At 38.4% G+C, this 17,314-nt stretch overlaps 1 protein-coding gene across 2 annotated transcripts in view; it reads right to left on the reverse strand.

The window, feature by feature from the left end:
* Positions 1–17,314, reverse strand: part of Rtf1 (RTF1 homolog, Paf1/RNA polymerase II complex component) — a 59,768-nt gene that overhangs the window by 33,854 nt on the left and 8,600 nt on the right. For both annotated transcript variants that reach the window (XM_005316435.5, XM_021725894.1), the window contains one exon: positions 7,122–7,232. In XM_005316435.5, coding sequence (XP_005316492.1) covers positions 7,122–7,232 — 111 coding nt within the window. Of the gene's footprint in view, positions 1–7,121; positions 7,233–17,314 lie in introns of those variants that run through there.

The following is a 17,314-nucleotide window of genomic DNA, read 5'->3' on the forward strand; positions in this document are numbered from 1 at the left end:
CTTATTATTCTTATATAATTCCAAGAAAGAGACTCAAATCGCTCCCAATAATTATTCATAGATTATTTTTCTCCTTAGAAAACAGATCACAGTTATAATATTTTACATTTTTTCCTAATATTTTATTTTTAGTTATAGATGGACACAATATAGTATTCTACCTCTGAGCCACAACCCCAGCCCCTACATTTACTTTTGTAAACCAGAAATTCCAGAATGTTTTTGGTCTAATCACATATTTTAAATATTTCCCCAATACCTCTTCTAAGAACACAAAGCCTTGCAAAACCTATTCTGGTGACTCTAAGACAGTGGGAAAGACTGGAGTTGTAACTCATTGGTAGAACGCTTCCCTAGCATGTGTGAGGCACAGGGTTCAATCCTCAGCATCACATAAAAATAAACAATTAAAATAAAAGGAATTGCGTCCATCTACAACTAAGAGGAACACAACTACAAGAAAAAGACAGAGGGAAAATGATTTCTTTCATTGTCAGAGTGTGTAGTAAATGGAGTCTAAAGAGTAAAGAACAGAATTAAATGAATGCTCATGTGCTCTCTCCATCCAGGAGGGACTAGAGGAAATGTGGGCTGTATTGAAAGGCAAGCTCAGATGTAATTTTTTAAGGTGAGAATAGAGTACCCTACTGGTCTGCATCTAAACTCCAGGTACAGAGGCCAGAGCATCCCCAAAAAGAGCTGCTCAAAAACAACTTGGGAAAGGGTATCAGATACATTGACATTATGTTTTCCTAAGCATAAATGTATGCAAGCTTCATAGACAAGTATTATGTAAATATGCAGGGAGGAAAGCCTAAAAAAGAACCTGGAATATGTTTTCTTATCTAGTAAATTGTAACAGATTAGCTGTTTTACCCTCACTGTTGTAACAGATATTCTAATGGACAGTAATTATCTAATAATACAGGTAGGTGTGTGCTACAAAACTCTGTGCCACCCTGAGTGTGGGGGGATGTTACAAAGCAGTTCCCATTCTAGGAAGTTGCTGTCTTTCCTGGCATTCAGATAAAAGATGGGATGGAACATGGGATGAAAGTGGTTGGCTTGGGGTGAGGGGGTGGGAATAGGAAAGACAGTGGAATGATTGGGACATAACTTCCCTACGTTCACATATGAAATACACCACCAGTGAAACTCCACCTATGTACAACCATAAAAATGGGATCCTCATTAGAATAAGTTATAATCCATGTATGCATAATATGTGAAAACACACTCTCCTGTCATGTATATCTAAAAAAAATAAAAACTTTGGACTTGGGTGGCATTGAGATCCTGAGTACAATGAACATCCTGGAGGAAGAAAAACAAAAAACTTCAAGATTTATATCTAATGGGCAAGGAATACCCATATTCCTAGGTCTTAGAAGAGTAGAAATCATTTCTACGCAGTTACTCTGAATTGAATTTATATGTGAAATGACCAGGTGCAGTGTCACATACCTGTAAACCCAGCTACTCAGAAGAGGCAAGAGGCTCACAAGTTCAAGACCAGCCTCACCAACTTAACAAGGCCCTAGTAACTCAGTGAGACCCTGACTCAAAATAAAACAAACAAACAAAAGGGTAGGAGATGTAGCTCAGTGATAGAGCACCCCTGGGTTAAATCCCAGGCATCAAAAGATAAACAAACAAACAACAACAAAAAAGACATAACAAAGAAATGTAAAATATAACATTACACTCCCCTGGAGAAAGTGTCAGAATTGGTTGTAAACAAATTTGAGCAAATGGTCTGTGAAAATCACTCCATTATTTCAAATTCTTGTGTTGAGATTTTTTTTTTTAGAATTTTTTAATATTTATTTTTTAGTTTTCGGCAGACACAACATCTTTGTTTGTATGTGGTGTTGAGGATCGAACCCGGGCCGCACGCATGCCAGGCGAGCGCGCTACCGCTTGAGCCACATCCCCAGTCCTCTAAATAAATTTATAAGTAAAACTTGAATCTTTCTCAGTGTTCTACTTTTTTCTATCAATAAATATAATTGAGTCAGCAAGAGATTACAAAGTGTGAATAGCAGCAAAAGTCAATCAAACTGGGAGAGCCTGAAAGATCAGATAAAGTATAAGAAAGAGAAGGAAGAGGCTTCAGAAAAGAAACAAAGTGGAAAAAAATGAAATACAGGAATAGCAAGAAGAAATCAGTCTTTGAAGAAGCAGGGAGACAACAGAAACAGGGAAGGCTGAGAAATGTTCTAAGAAAGAAGAAACAGGTGTGACAAGTGGTACACTACAGGGTTGAAACAAATCCTTTTATTTATCAAAAATATTGAAAACAAGACTATATGGGAAGCTTTTAAAATAATTCTTGCTTAGACAGAGGGCACTCCAGCAGTTTCTTCACTTTGATTAATGTAGTTATTATATTCAGTTCTGAACAACAACAAAAAAGTTTTTTTGTTTTTTTTTTTGGCGGGGGCATCCAAAGTACTTTTTACTCTTATGTAGCTGGCAGCTATCTATTTCTATATGCTCCAGCTCATCATTATCACCTTTCACCATAGAGGCAGAATTCATAGTTTTCAAGGCTTGATCCATATTTAGACTCTACATTATAAAAAGAACTTCGGGCTCGGGTTGTGGCTCAGAGGTAGAGTGCTCGCCTCGCACGTGCAAAACCCTGGGTTCTATCCTCAGCACCACATACAAAAAATAAACAAGTAAAATAAAGATGTTGTGTCCAACTAAAAAATAAATGTTTAAAAAGAACCTTGAGGGCTGGAGAGAGAGCTCAGTTGGTAGAGTGCATGCACAAGGCCCTGGGTTCAATCCCCAGCATCATAAATAAATAAACAAACAAACAAACAAACAAATAAATAAATTAAAAAGAACCTTGTTTATTTTTACCCATGCTTCAAGAATCACTGATTTACTCAAAATAATATACACAACCATATTCTCTGTCATTAAATGTTGGGGTTTTTGCCCCCTTCAAAGATCCTATACATGAAACATCTAGTTATTCTCTCATTAACTGGACTTTATGCTTAATGTTCAATGCCATACGTACATTTTTTTCTGTATAGGAAACTTTCATAGTTTCTGTTTCCCCTCCTCCCATCAATTAGCTAGCTATCATCATGCTCTAAAATTTCTACATAGAACTATCCCATTAACTTTTTAATGAGTTGGCCAATTTTCTGTCCTAGCAAATCTGAAGGGGCAACATAATTCTTAATATTCATGGCTCACTAATGTCAAACATAAAGATGGCATACTTAAAAAAACTCCAGAATAGCTTCTGGTACAAGCATGCTCCATCTGACTGACAATGGTCACTTCAAAAACCAATTTTCTAAAATAATTTATAAGTACTAAAGATAAAAAAACCAAAGCAGAAATAAGACAACACAGTATACTAACTTCAGTATGTATTTTTCCCCCAAGACAGACGTCTGAATATTCGTTATGAAAGAGGAAAAAAGGCAAGAACTGATAGCTAAAATTTCATATTCTAAGGATCTCTCAAAAGTCCCCTATCCAACCTAAAAAGCCTACAAAATCCATAACCTGGAGTTAATATTATTGAGTTTCATAGTGGAAGATTAGTAAGATTGTTTTTTTTTAAAAAGATTCTTTTAAGTTCTTTTTCTTTCTTATGGTACTGAGGATGAAACCTAGGGGCTCTTGCATATCAGGCAAGCAGTCTACCACTAAACCACATCCCTGGCCCTTTTTTTTGGGGGGGCGGGGGGCGTTCTTTGGATTAAACCCAGGGTCTTGCACATGCTAGGCAAGTGCTCTACCAGAAAGATACATCCCCAGCCCTTTTTATTATATTTTGAGACAAGGTCTCCCCTAAGTTGCTCAGGGTAGACTCAAACTCTTTGACTCTCCCCTACCTCAGCCTCTCAAGCAGCTGGGATTACAGGTGTGTGCCATTGCACCCAGACTAAATTATTTTCTTTAATTGTCCAAAACAATGAAATATTTGCTCTAACTCTGAAGTGCTCTATGCTACCAATAAGCTAGTAGTAGCCAGAGTCAGAGAGAGATATCTTTCAGAATGGTCACAATAGGCTGGGGATGCGGCTCAAGCGGTAGCGCGCTCACCTGGCGTGCAGCCCGGGTTCGATCCTCAACACCATATACAAACAGAATGGTCACAATATAGAGGTTCTATTCCTAAGGTAGGGCAGAGTAGAACTACAATAAAATGTAGGCCTAGAGGCAGAAGAGCTAAGAACCTTTCAGAGGCAAAGTCACTTACATTTATGTAGCCAGTCTGTTAGCCTTTTTCTACCTTTAAACACATTAACAACTGAGAAGTAATCTAGGGTGAAGACTTTCTGTCTTAGGTAGCTGGAAGCAACAGGGGAAACTCTAAACTTATTTTATTATTTTTAAAAATATTTTTTAGTTGTAGGTAGACACAATACCTGTTTTTATTTTTATGTGGTACTGAAGATCGAACCCAGTGCCTCACACATGCTAGGCCAGTGTTCTACCACTGAGCCACACTTGAATTGCCTCAGCAATAGAGAGGTGCTAAGCAACTCAGTGAGACCTTGTCTCTAAATAAAATACAAAAATAGGGCTGGGGATGTGGCTTAGTGGTTGAGTTTCGTAGTGGAAGATTAATAGGATTGTTTTTTTAAAAAAGATTATTTTAAATTCTTTTTCTTTCTTATGATGCTGAGCATGAAACCTAGGGGCTCAATCCCCAGTACAAAAAAAAAAAAAAAAAGATACAGAGGCTGGGGGTGGTGACACACACCTATTATCCCAGCACCTCAGGAAGCTGAGGCAAGAGGATCAGGAGTTCAAAGCCAGCCTCGGGAATTTAATGAGGCCCTAATTTAGTGATACCCTGCTTCAAATAATAAAGTGCTGGGGATGTGGCTCAGTGGTTGAGTGCCCTTGAGTTCCATCCTGGTACCCACGCCCCCCCAAAAAAAGATAAAGGGAAAGCCAGGATTGGTGGCACATGCCTCTAGTCCCAGCTACTTGGAAGGCTGAAGCAGGAAGAATGATTGAGCCCAGTCTAAGGCTCTATCTGAAAACAAAGAGAAAAGGAATCCCAACAGTACTGCATACTTAGTTAGGACTCTGACCCAACCATAGGAATGTGGAGAATGAAAGAGTTCCAAGGATATTTCTACTGCTCATATTAAGGAACTGTAAAGACCACAAATTCAATACAGGGTATTCTAGACATAGCAAAGATTAAAAATTAATAGAATATAGAAGGAAAGAAGAGCCACAGCAATTAACTTCTGAACATGAAAATTAGAAGTAGTTGCAGGAGCAGTTGGAGAGAAAATTTCAAGATTTTCCTGTATTGATACAAATATAAACATGAATGCAAATTAAAAATCAATTTCCTATGTAAAAATATTTATTTTGAATAATAAAAATTTAATGACAAAAAAGATTTTCCTATATTATCTCTGTATTTTAAAAAAAGAAAACAGAAAGTCAAACAATAAAACAAATTACTTCATAGACCCTACTGCTGTTCTAATATGTTGGGTTATTTTATTAATTTGAAGGAATTACAGGTCCTCCACTGAAAATAAGCAAAAGAATAAACACTCCCTAATCCTTACTATAAAAAGTCATTTTAGCAAATTATTTAAGACTAAGAGAATATCACTATAGTCAACCAGAATGCAAATATTCCCAATCTACATATTCAGGGCACTGGTAAATACTGTTTATCTATTAATTGTATTTCATGATATTAAATAAACATTTTTACTGTTAAAAATATTCTCCTAGTCTAGCTGGGAGTGCTGGCACACACCTGCAATCCCAGGGACTCAGAAGGCTGGGGCAGGAAGATCACAAGTTTCAGGCCAGCCTCAACAACTTAGCAAGGCCCTGTCTCAAAAAATAAAAAGGGGATTGGGGCTGTAGCTCAGTGGCAGAGCGTTTGCCTAGGATGCGTGAGGCACTGGGTTTGATCCTTACCACCACTACAAAAAAAAAAAAAAGGCACGCTGTCCACTTACAACTATAACTAACTAACTAACCAAATAAATAAACAAACAAACAAATAAATAAATAAAAAGGGCTGGGGATGTTGCTCAGTGATTGAATGCCCCTGGGTTCCAATTCCAATACCAAAAATATATTCATTATCCTAGCCTACCTTGGTGGCTCACACCTGTAATCCCAGCTACTCAGGAGGCTCACAAGTTTGAGGCCAGCCTGAGCAATTTACTGAGACCCTATCTCAAAATAAAATTTTAAGAAGTGGAGATATACCTAAGAAATAGAGCACCTGCTTAGCAGGTGTGAGGCTCTGGGTTCAATCTGCAGTACCAAATAAATATATATTTATTTACAGTAAAAGACAAAAAGACTGCCTGGTAAAAGATAAATAGAAATGGTATAAATCTCTCTCTAGGAAATTACTAAGAGGGAAAAAAGTACTTTAAATCAAACTAGGAACATGTTTGGAGTGTTTCAACACGTTTCTCCTCACAGTGCCTTCCATTTGGATTCTGGATCTTTGAGGGTCTTGTTTTATTGGAGGGCAATTTGAGAAAGTCACATTGATTTAGACAAGGAATCATTAGATTTTCCTTTTTTAAAAGTTAACATCATCATTCTGAGGGATATCAAATCAATCTTCACAAAGAAATCTTTACATCTCACTACAGTATTTCTCATTAAAATATGGCATTCTTGATAGAATTTCTTTTCTCGAATGAAAGTAAGATTTAAAAGATAATCCCCCAACCCCACAAAAAAAGAAAGAAAAAGAAATAAATAAGGAGAAAAGAAAAGATGACAACTAGTTTTGGTCCTTATTTTGCAATAAAGCTAGAAAGAGATGAAACAATAGCAAGGAATGTCTTACAGAGGTACCTGCTTGGCAACTAGAAATATGATGAATATATGACAATTCAGAGCTTTCCTTACACAATTTTCTTTCCCTAACAAGTTTTTGAGGATCTTAGGCTATTAGGTCTTCTTTCTTTCTTTCTTTTTCAGGTAAATGTTTACATTGTGGCTTGGTTAAATCAAGCTAATTAACATAGTCATGAGGCTCTTAGGTCTTAATTTAAGGAAACAAGGCCACGGGATTCACCAACTCAGAGACCCTCAAATATCCACCAGTCCCACAGGCCTAAGTCCTCAACACCCACCTCGTCATCACTGTCGGATGTCTCTGAGTCTGAAGATGCTGCAGGTTGACTCACAGGCGGCTCCTTCTCCTCAGAGTCACTGCGCTTCCGTTTTGCCAGGGACAAAAGCTCCTAATAAGGCAGAAATAGTCACATCAGTTTTGTTCAACAGAGAGAGAATAATAAAATGGCCGGGCATGACGGCATTTGCCTGTAATCCCAATGACTCTGGAGGCTGAGGCAAGAAGATCGAAGTTCAAAGCCAGCTTCAGCAACTTAGTGAGGCCCTAAGCAACTTAGAGAAACCCTGTCTCAAAATAAAAAATTTAAAAAAGGCTGTGGATGTGGCTCAGTGGTTGAGTGCTCTCTGGGTTCAATTTCCAGTACCAAATAAATAAATAGCCCACATTCCCTGAATCTCTTCTACATCTTTGTGCTTTCCACTGAAGGACATCATCATAAGGACTTTTAACATACAAATGGACTGAATGCCAGTATTCCTAGGTGCTGAAGAAATATTTTCAAAATCTGCCCACTCCTTCTTCATGGGAAAAGTATATCTGAAATAGAAAACTGAATTAGAAGCTACTCCAAACTGTCACTGATTTCCTCTCTAAACTACAGAAGTATTGATTCTCAGGGACTGATAAGAACTGTTTACAAAGGTAGTTTGCTTGCTGTTTACCTGGAATACAGCTAATACTCCAAAGATCCTTTGTATTATATTTCATGTATAATTGGTGTTTGTGAAGCTGTTGTGAAAAAGCTTAACGTTAGATGCAATGGCATATGCCTGTTATCACAGCCATTCAAGAGGTTGACAAATTCATAGCCAGCCTCAGAAACTTAGCAAGACCCTGTCTCAAGATAAAAAATAAAGGGACTAGGGGCTGGGGTTGTGGCTCAGCGGTATAGTGCTCGCCTAGCATGTGCGAGGCCCTGGGTTCGGTCCTCAGCACCACACATAAATAAAGGTATTGTGTGCAACTACAACTAAAAAATAAATAAATCAATTCTCAAAACTGTACATAAATAAAAGTAAAGGCCCACTGACAACTAAAAAATATTTAAAAAATAAAAATAAAAAAGGGCTAGTAATGTAGCTCTATGGTAAAATATGTCAGGATTCAATTGAGAGAGAGAGAGAGAGAGAGAGAGAGAGAAAGAAAGGAATGAAGGAAAAGAGAAGAAAATAAAGGAGGGAGGGAGGGAGGGAGGGAAGAAAGAAAGAAAGAGCCCACAAACTGTACATTTATGAGGTCCTTTTATATTCTGAATGCTTAAACCATAAAAAAAGAGTATATACTTCTGTCCAGTCATGGTGGAACTATAATTCCAGTGACTCTGAAGGCTAAGGCAGGAGGATCTCAAATTCAAGGATAGCCTCAACAACTTAGTTAAATCCTTTTTCAAAATTGAAAACAACAACAACAACAAAATTAAAAAGGTTAAGGATGAAGATGTAGCTTTGTGGCAGAGCACCCCTGGGTTCAATCCATAGTACAAAAAATACACATACACACATTCTCTCTCCCTCCCTCCCTCCCTCCCCCTCCCCCTCCCCCTCTCTCTCTCCCCTCTCTCTCCCCTCCCTCCCTCCCTCCCTCCCTCTCTCTCTCTCTCTCTCTCTCTCTCTCTCTCTCTCTCTCATGTGTGGGGGGGGAGAGACTGGGGGTGGTGAGGAGGGAGAGAGAAAAAGAGGGAGATTTGTATATTTCTGCTTAATCTAGGGCTTAACAATGAACACTAGGTGTGCTATCCATTATGTAAGAATCCTAATTTGACAACCCCAACACTCCACTTCACTACTTCTGCTTTGTCCTGGTGACTTAAAGTGTGATTAGAAGGGACGTGCCAGAGAGAAAGCCATGGCTACAGCCAGAATCTGCTTTACCACATGGCTTCCCTGTCTCATTACTTTTCCCCTACTTACTTCTGTGACTCAAAAATGCAAAACAGGGTTACTAGCCCTGCTCTCTGCTAATACCAATACCAACCCACACTTAACACTATTCTTACTATATGTCAAACACTTTTCTCAGCATCTGTTATTTACTATTCACAACAATATTGATAAATATTGTCACCATCCCCGTTTAAAGATAAAAAAGCAATGGTGACGCACTCCTGGAATCCCAATGACCCAGGAAGCTTAGACAGGAGGATCAAAAGTTCAAGTCTTGGAGCTGGGGATGTGGCTCAAGCTGTAGTGCGCTCACCAGGCATGCGTGTGTGGCCCGGGTTCGATCCTCAGCACCACATACAAAGATGTTGTATCTGCCGAAAACTAAAAAATATATATTAAAAAAAAATTCTCTCTCTCTCTCTCTTTAAAAAAAAAAAAAAAAAGTTCAAGTCCTGACTGGGAAATTTAGCAAAACCTTGTCACAAAATAAAATATAAAGGGCTAGGTATGGTGGGGGCATGCCTGCAATCTCAGCACCTTGAGAGGCTGAGGCAGAAGGATAACAAGTTAGAGGCCAGCCTGTACAACTTAGATCCTGTCTCAAAAAAATAAAAATAAAAATTTTTAAAAAGAGTTGGGGAATATATCTTAATGGCAGAGCAGCCCTGGGTTCAATCCCCAGTAAAATAAAAATTTTAAAAACAGATGGGCATGGGGCTGGGGTTGTGGCTCAGTGGTAAAGCACTTGCCTAGTATGCATGAGGCACTGGATTTGAAACCTGGCACCACATAAAAACAAATAAAATAAAGCTATTGTGTCCATCTACAACTAAAAAACAACAACAACAACAACAACAAAAAACAAATAGCTGAGCATGGTGGCACATGCCTAAAAATCCCAGTGACTGAAGAGGCTGAAACAGGAGGAGCACAATTTCTAGGTCAGCCTCAGCAATTCAGCAAGACTCTAGTAAGTTAGTGAGACCCTGTCTCAAGATAAAAATATAAAAATAAAAAGAATTAGGATATAACTCAGTGGTAAAGTACCCTTGGGTTCAATTCCCAGTGCCAAAATAAATAAATAAAGTGCTGGGGGTATAGGCTTTGTGGAAAAGTACCCCTGGGTTCAATCTCCAGCACTGGAAAAATAAGTAAGAAAAATTCAGCTGATGAAGTCTTGCACATCAAGACACCACCAAATCCTGAGGCTGATGCAGGAGGATCACAAATTTAGGGTCAGCCTGAATCACAAATTTTAGTCAGACCCTGTCTCAAAATAAAAAAATAAAAAGGGCTGGGTGGGGGGTGGTGGTGGCTGGGGTTGTGGCTCAGAGGTAGAGCACTTGCCTAGCATGTGTGAGGCCCTGGGTTCGATGCTCAGCACAACATAAAATAAATAAAGATTGTGTACAACTACGACTAAAAAATAAATATCAAATAGATAGATAGATAGATAGATAAAAATAAAAAGGGCTAGGATGTAACTCACGGCAGAGTGTCCCTGGGTTCAAGCTCCAGTAGAGGAGAAGGAAAGAAAACAGGAAAAAAAAAAAAAAAGACAAAGAAGCTAAGGATCCAGACAGAGGTTAAGTAATTTACCTAAGCTATGTAACTTAGTAACACAGCTAATATATGAAAGCCAGGATTTGAACCTGAGCAGACAGAATTCTGGCTCATAATCTAGTCATGATTTACTAGTTTAAACCTTGTGCCAAAAAAGAGAAAGTACATCAAATAAATATTACTAGTAGTATTCCTTGAGGATGACCCTGCTATACAATTATAGGTCAAGTGCCAAAACAGATTTTAAAATAATAGACTGCTTCAAAGTTTCTGTTTTCTTCTTCCAGTCTCTTTCTATTTTAGGAGTAGTTTCCTTCCTTGGCCAGAATAAGAAAATGACCTTCTCAGATTAAATGGCTGATACTCTTACTTCTTCATTAGTACTCATTAAATGTTACCATTCACATTTCATTGGAGAGTTAGTCAACTTCCTGAAATGCAGACATCACAAGAACACTCTTCTTTCACACCAAAACAATAACTCATATAAACCAAATGCAAATTATAGCAATATTTGCATGTTTGTAGTTTTTTTAAGCTTGAGGTGTAATTTACATACAACATATTCTATCCTTTCTAACATGATTCTAAGTTTGAATATATAGTTTTAATCACTACCACAATCACAATATAGGCAGCAGCACCATCATCATACCCACATACCCTCCAATTCCTTATACACCATCACACCCCCTGTTTTTCTTATATTATATCATCTTCCCCCGGCAACTACAGACTCAACTACAGACTTCTGGCCCTATTGATTTCCTATCGTCGATTGCCACAGAGATGAATTTAAACATTTCATTTGTTTCCATTGTGGAGCCATTTTGTGTTCATTTACAGTTTTGCATAAGATTTTATTTCTCTTGGGTTTGCTGGATTGTGTGATACAACCTTTTTTCCCCATATTACCTTAATGCAAATTATAAACTTTAGAAAGACTTTTGGCAAGTAATATCTACCCTGATGCCTCAGATTCTAGAATTCCTGTTTTAATACCAACTCATTATAACAAAGTTTTGGATACAATGTTGATATAGTTTGAATATGGTTTGTTGCCTTGAATCACACAGTTTAATCCTCGAAGTCTTATTTAGTGGTATTAAGAGGGTAAAACCTTGGGCTGAGGTGTTAGCCTACCATGCACAAAGCCATGGGTTTGATCCACAGAACCTTAGAGAAAGAGAGAGGGAGTGAGGGAGAAGGAGTATAGAAACTTAAACAAACTGTCTGGAAGTGGAGCTTTGGGAAAGTTATTAGGATATTTGAGTGGAGCCCCTATAATTGAATCCTGGTAGTTTTATAAGAAGAGGGAGAAAATATATACATAGAGATACATATGTATTCTCACCATGTGATGTAGCTAGAATCCATGCTGTGTTGTTTGGACTTCCAGCTTCCAAAATTATAAGCTGAATAAACCTTTTCTTTTCATAAAATAGCCTGCTTCATTATGGTAATAAAAAGCTGACTAATACAGTTCCCAATCAAATCCTTTCCTGAAACATTAACTATTACAGGTAATAGACATTTGTTCAAAGTTACTGTAACTGGGGCTGTGGTGTGGCTCAGTGGTAGAGTGTTTGCCTTCCTGTATGAGGCACTGGGTTTCATTCTTAGCACCACATATAAATAAATGATTAAAATAAAGGTCCATTAATGACTAAAAAAAAGTTACTGTAACTAAGCCTGGCTCCTGGTGGCATAGGCCTATAATCCCAACAATTTGGGAGGCTGAGGTAGGAAAATCACAAGTTTAAGGCTAGTTTTGAAAACTTAGTAGGATCCTGTCTCAAATTTTAAAAAATTTAAAAAGGGCTGGGAATACCACTGAACTCGATTGTAGAGTATCCCTGATTTCAATCACTAGTGCCACCAAAAAAATAAATAAAATAAAAATTTTAAAAAGTTACTATAACTAGCCAGGTGCGGTGGCTGCCTGAAGACACAGCACCACGAAGGCTGAGGCAGGAGGGTCACTTGATCTCAGAAGTCTGGAGAGCGACCGGGGCAATACAGTGAGACCCCCTAACTAAGAAAAGTTACTGAGGGGCTGGGATTGTGGCTCAGCGGTAGAGCGTTCACGCCTAGCATGGGGGGGGGGGACGACGGAACCCGGGTTCGATCCTCAGCACCACACAAAAATAAAGGCATTGTGTTGTGTCCATCTATACCTAAAAAATAAATATTAAAAAAAGAGAAAAGTTACAGAAATTCAAGTCATAAGACATGAGTACTGCCATCCAGTTAAGAGATTCCATTCTATAATAAAAGCCTAACTAATAGCTCTCCTTCATCAGTGAAGGTTTGCATCTGATGAGCACAGTCTCTTTTTGTACTACATTAAATATCATATTAAAAATAGTATGGAGAACAAAGTCCTTCTTTTGTTGTTGTTTTGTTTTTTCACTGCTGGAGATTGAAGCCAGGCCCCTGGGCATGCTTGTCAAGAACTCTACCAATGGGCTTTATCACTGAGCCTTTTTGTTTTGAGATAGGATCCTGTTAAATTGCCTAGTTTGGCCTTGAATTCAGCATTCTCCTGCCTCAGCCTCCCAAGCAGCTAGGATTACAGGTATGCACCACCACACTCAGCTGCAAAAACCTTCTTAACAATCTGAAAGATATCCATTCCACATCTTGAGAACTGTACAGGAAGCTACCAGGGGAATTCCTGTCAAGGGCACTCTTTAAACCCTATAGACTACTGAGGACCCCTAAGAACAGCTGGACAAATCAATGTACAAACTGAAAGGTCTTCAGAAGGCACACCTGAAGAGATTTGTTAGGGGTAATCTATCCAATACTTGTACTCAAAAGAAGCCAATCTGAAATTGGCCCATGCATAAGGGATAAATCAATGTATAATATTCTCCTGCAGCCCATTCCACCATACTGCACTGGCTGAGAACACATTTCTCGTGTCCAGTAGATCTCTTTCACTGCTGTACTTACCTGTATTTCACCTTATCCTTCTCTACTTATCTTGGGAAACAAGTATGGGATGTCTACATGATATATCAAATTTAAGCTGAACTAAACATTTGGGTAAAGTAATGCCAGTGCCCAACCTATTATAGGTATGGCTGTGTGGAGATGCAACATCTGGCATCTAGAGCAGTTTCATTAACACTGCTTAAAAGCCACATTTAAACTAGACAGCCAAAATGGGGACTCTAATGAGCCAAGCACAGTGGTACATGCCTGTAAATTCCAGTGACTCAGGAAGCTACGGAAGAAGGATCAAAACTTTGAGGCCAGCCTGGGCAAATAAAAATTAAAAAAGGGATACAGATTGGTGATACAAGGCCCCTGGGTTTAATCCTCAATAACACTACCAAAAAAAAAAAAAAAAAAAAGAGAGAGAGAGAGAGAAATTATATTCCATTTGATTCAAATGTATTATATGTCAAGATCATTGTACTGTCATGTGTAACTAATTAAAACAAATTTAAAAAAATTAAAATTGCAATTAGAAAGATGCGATCAAAACTACTCTAAAATTTCATCTCACTATAGTCAGAATGGCAGTGATCAAGAATTGAAGCAACACCAGGTGCAGTGGCACACACCTGTAATCCCAGCAGCTTAGGAGGTTGAGACAGGAGAATCACAAGTTGAAAGCCAGCCTCAGCAATGGTGAGGCGTTTAGCAACTCAGTGAGGCCTGTCTCTAAATAAAATACAAAATAGGACTGGGATATGGCTCAGTGATTCAATCCCTGGTACCCCCCACCTAAAAAAAAAAAAGAATTCAAGCAACAATAAGTGCTGGTGAGGATGTGGGGAAAAGGTACTAATTCATTGATGGTGGATTGCAAAATGGTGCAACCACCTTGGAAAGCAGTATGGAGGTTCCTTAGATAACCTGGAATGGAACCACTATTTGAGCCAGTTAGCCCACTTCTTGGTCCATACCCAAAGGACTTAAAATCAGCATACTATAGTGATGCAGCAATGTCAATGTTTATAGCAGCTTTAATTCACAATAGTTAAACTGTGGAACCAACCTAGATGCCCTTCAATAGATGAATTGATAAAAAACAAAAAACAAAAAACTGTGGTATATATACAAGTGGAATATTATTCAGCCTTAAAGAAGAATTAAATTATGGCATTTACAGATAAATAGATGGAGCTGGAGAATGTCATGCTAAGCGAAGTAAGTCAATTCATCAAAAAACCAAAGGCCAAATGTTTATTCTGGTAAATGGATGCTGATCCATAATGGGGAGTGGGTGCAAGGGAAAAATGAAGGAACTTTGGATTGGGCAGAGGGAGGGGAGAGGAGGGGTTGGGGGGAGATGGTTGAATGAGATAACATTATTACAGGTATGACAGCACAAATGGTATGACTTTACATCATGTATAACCAGAGAAATGAAAAGTTGTGCTCCATTTGTGTAAAAAATAAAATTAAATTAAAAAAAGAAAAACTAACATAATTAATTAATACCAGTTAGGAAGACCAAACATCTTGGTTTATCTAGGACTATCCTGGTTTTAGCACTAAAAGTCCTGGCATCCTGGGAAACTCCTCAGTACAGGGAAACCAGAGCAGATGTTCATCTTATTACTAACTAGTACCCTCTATGTACTAAGCACTGGATAGACAATAGTGAAAAAAAGATACATGGGTCCTTGACCTCATAGAATTTAAAATCAAATGTGGGAGACAGACAATAAAATGAGAAATAATGAATTACAGATAAAACTAGGTGCTAAGAAGAAAGAAAATAAAATGAGTAGGGGACTTATCTGTAGTAGAGGGTATTGAGGAGGCTTCTCTGAAGTAATGGCACTTAGGCTCAGACTAGAAACTTGAGAGAAAAAAACAGAGTATAGTGTTCTGGACAGATGCCTACAGATGAGATAGCTAAGACTCTGAAACGGATAACAGCTGACTCAAAGAACTGAAAGAGAAGCAGTACAACTGAAGCTTAGCAGGTAAGGGAAGAATGGCAAGAAGTGAGTTAAGAGTAAGACAAAATCATATCATTTTCAGATTTACAAAGCAGGTGAGGAACAAGACTGTTGTTTAAAGGCAGCAAGAAGACATCAAATGGTATGAAGCAGAGGAGTAACCCTATTCACTAAGGGTTTTTAACAGAGTACTCTGACAGGCAGATGAAGAGACTAGAGAGGCCAGGCTGCAAGTGCAGAGAGGAAGCAGCAGTCTCAGCAGAGTGGGTGGTGGCCTGAACAAAGTAAGTAGCTACAGAGACAAGGATAAGTGGGAAGACTTGAGAGGTGCTGAGGAAAGAAGAATAATTCTGAGTTTAAAATGAGATGTTTATTTGTATTCTTCTTTTCATATAAAAACAATTAGAGGAGCATGATTAAAACAGTGGAAACTAGTTAATTTTCATGAGTAAGAGAGGGAACCATTATGTCATTATGAGGCAAAGAGAGGTATTTCTGTATTGCCAAAACTGTTTTAACAAGCAGGCACTATTTTTAATAATAATAATAAAAGAAACAAATCAATGAATGTACAAAAACCTTCTAAAGTAGTAATTTCAAAGGGGAATTTTAACAGCTCTTTAATTTCATATAATAATAATAATAGAGGGGAGAGACTCATTACTGTTATTTGTTTGTTTGTTTGTTTTTTGGCATGGGGGGGTGCTAGAGATTGAGCCCAGGGGCACTTAACCACTGAGCCACATCCTTAGTCCTTTTTATTTTTTATTTTGAGACAGGGTCTCTCTGAGTTACTGAGGGTCTCACTAAGTTGCTGAGGCTGGCTTTTAACTTGTGATCCTCCTGCCTTAGCTTCCAGAGCTGCTGGGATTATAGGCATATGTCACCATACCCAGCACTTGTTTTAACTTGGTTCCCATCTCCTAATATACTTACTAACTAAAGAAGGAATATCAGTATTACAAGAGAGGCCAAATAAAAAGCCTTAAATTGATAGTATTCCTTATAGAAACTTTAGAAACTTTCTATCGCATTTGATTATTATTTATTAAGTGCCTACTTTTGTGTCAGGCAGACATTATTTTCAACTACCTACTTGGTATCTCCACTTGGATATCTCACATATCTCCACATATCCAAGAATGAATTCATGATGTTCACTCTAATCTGCACAGTTCTCCAAGTTTCCTAATTCCAGAGTCTGGTATTCATCCCTCATACCACCTCTTATGCCACCATTCCAGTCATCAAGTCCTTTTAGTTCTATTTATTGAAGATAATGTCTAGCTTATTTTACCATGTCATCTATGTAACTAACACACAACTCCAGGTATTTGTTCATTCAATGGTATCAACAGAGTGCTTGCTATATGTATGAACTGTTCTAGGGGCTAGAAATATTGCAGTGAACAAATATATTCACCCCCCTTGGAGCTTACATTTGAGTGACATTTATGTTCTCTACCACCTGTCACCTGGACTCCTTTATCTACCAACTAACTAGTTTCCCCTCTCCATATGACTCTCCACAAAGTAGTCTAGGTGGGCTTTCAAAAAGGCAAATCAAGCCAGGCACAGTGGCCCACACCTGTAATCCCAGCAGCTCAGGAGTCTGAGACAGAAAGATCAGCCAGCCTCAGCAATGGTGAGGTGCTTAAGCAACTCAGTGAGACCCTGTCTCTAAATAAATAATACAAACAATAAGGCTGGGGATGTGGCTCAGTGGTTGAGTGTCCCCAGTACCAAAAAAGGGGGGGGCAAATCAGGTATGACAGCACATAATTACTGGGAGGAAGATGGCAACTTTAAAGCCAGACTGG

Source organism: Ictidomys tridecemlineatus, chromosome 5 (genome assembly GCF_052094955.1).
Source record: "Ictidomys tridecemlineatus isolate mIctTri1 chromosome 5, mIctTri1.hap1, whole genome shotgun sequence".
In the NCBI taxonomy this organism is placed as follows: Eukaryota; Metazoa; Chordata; class Mammalia; order Rodentia; family Sciuridae; genus Ictidomys; species Ictidomys tridecemlineatus.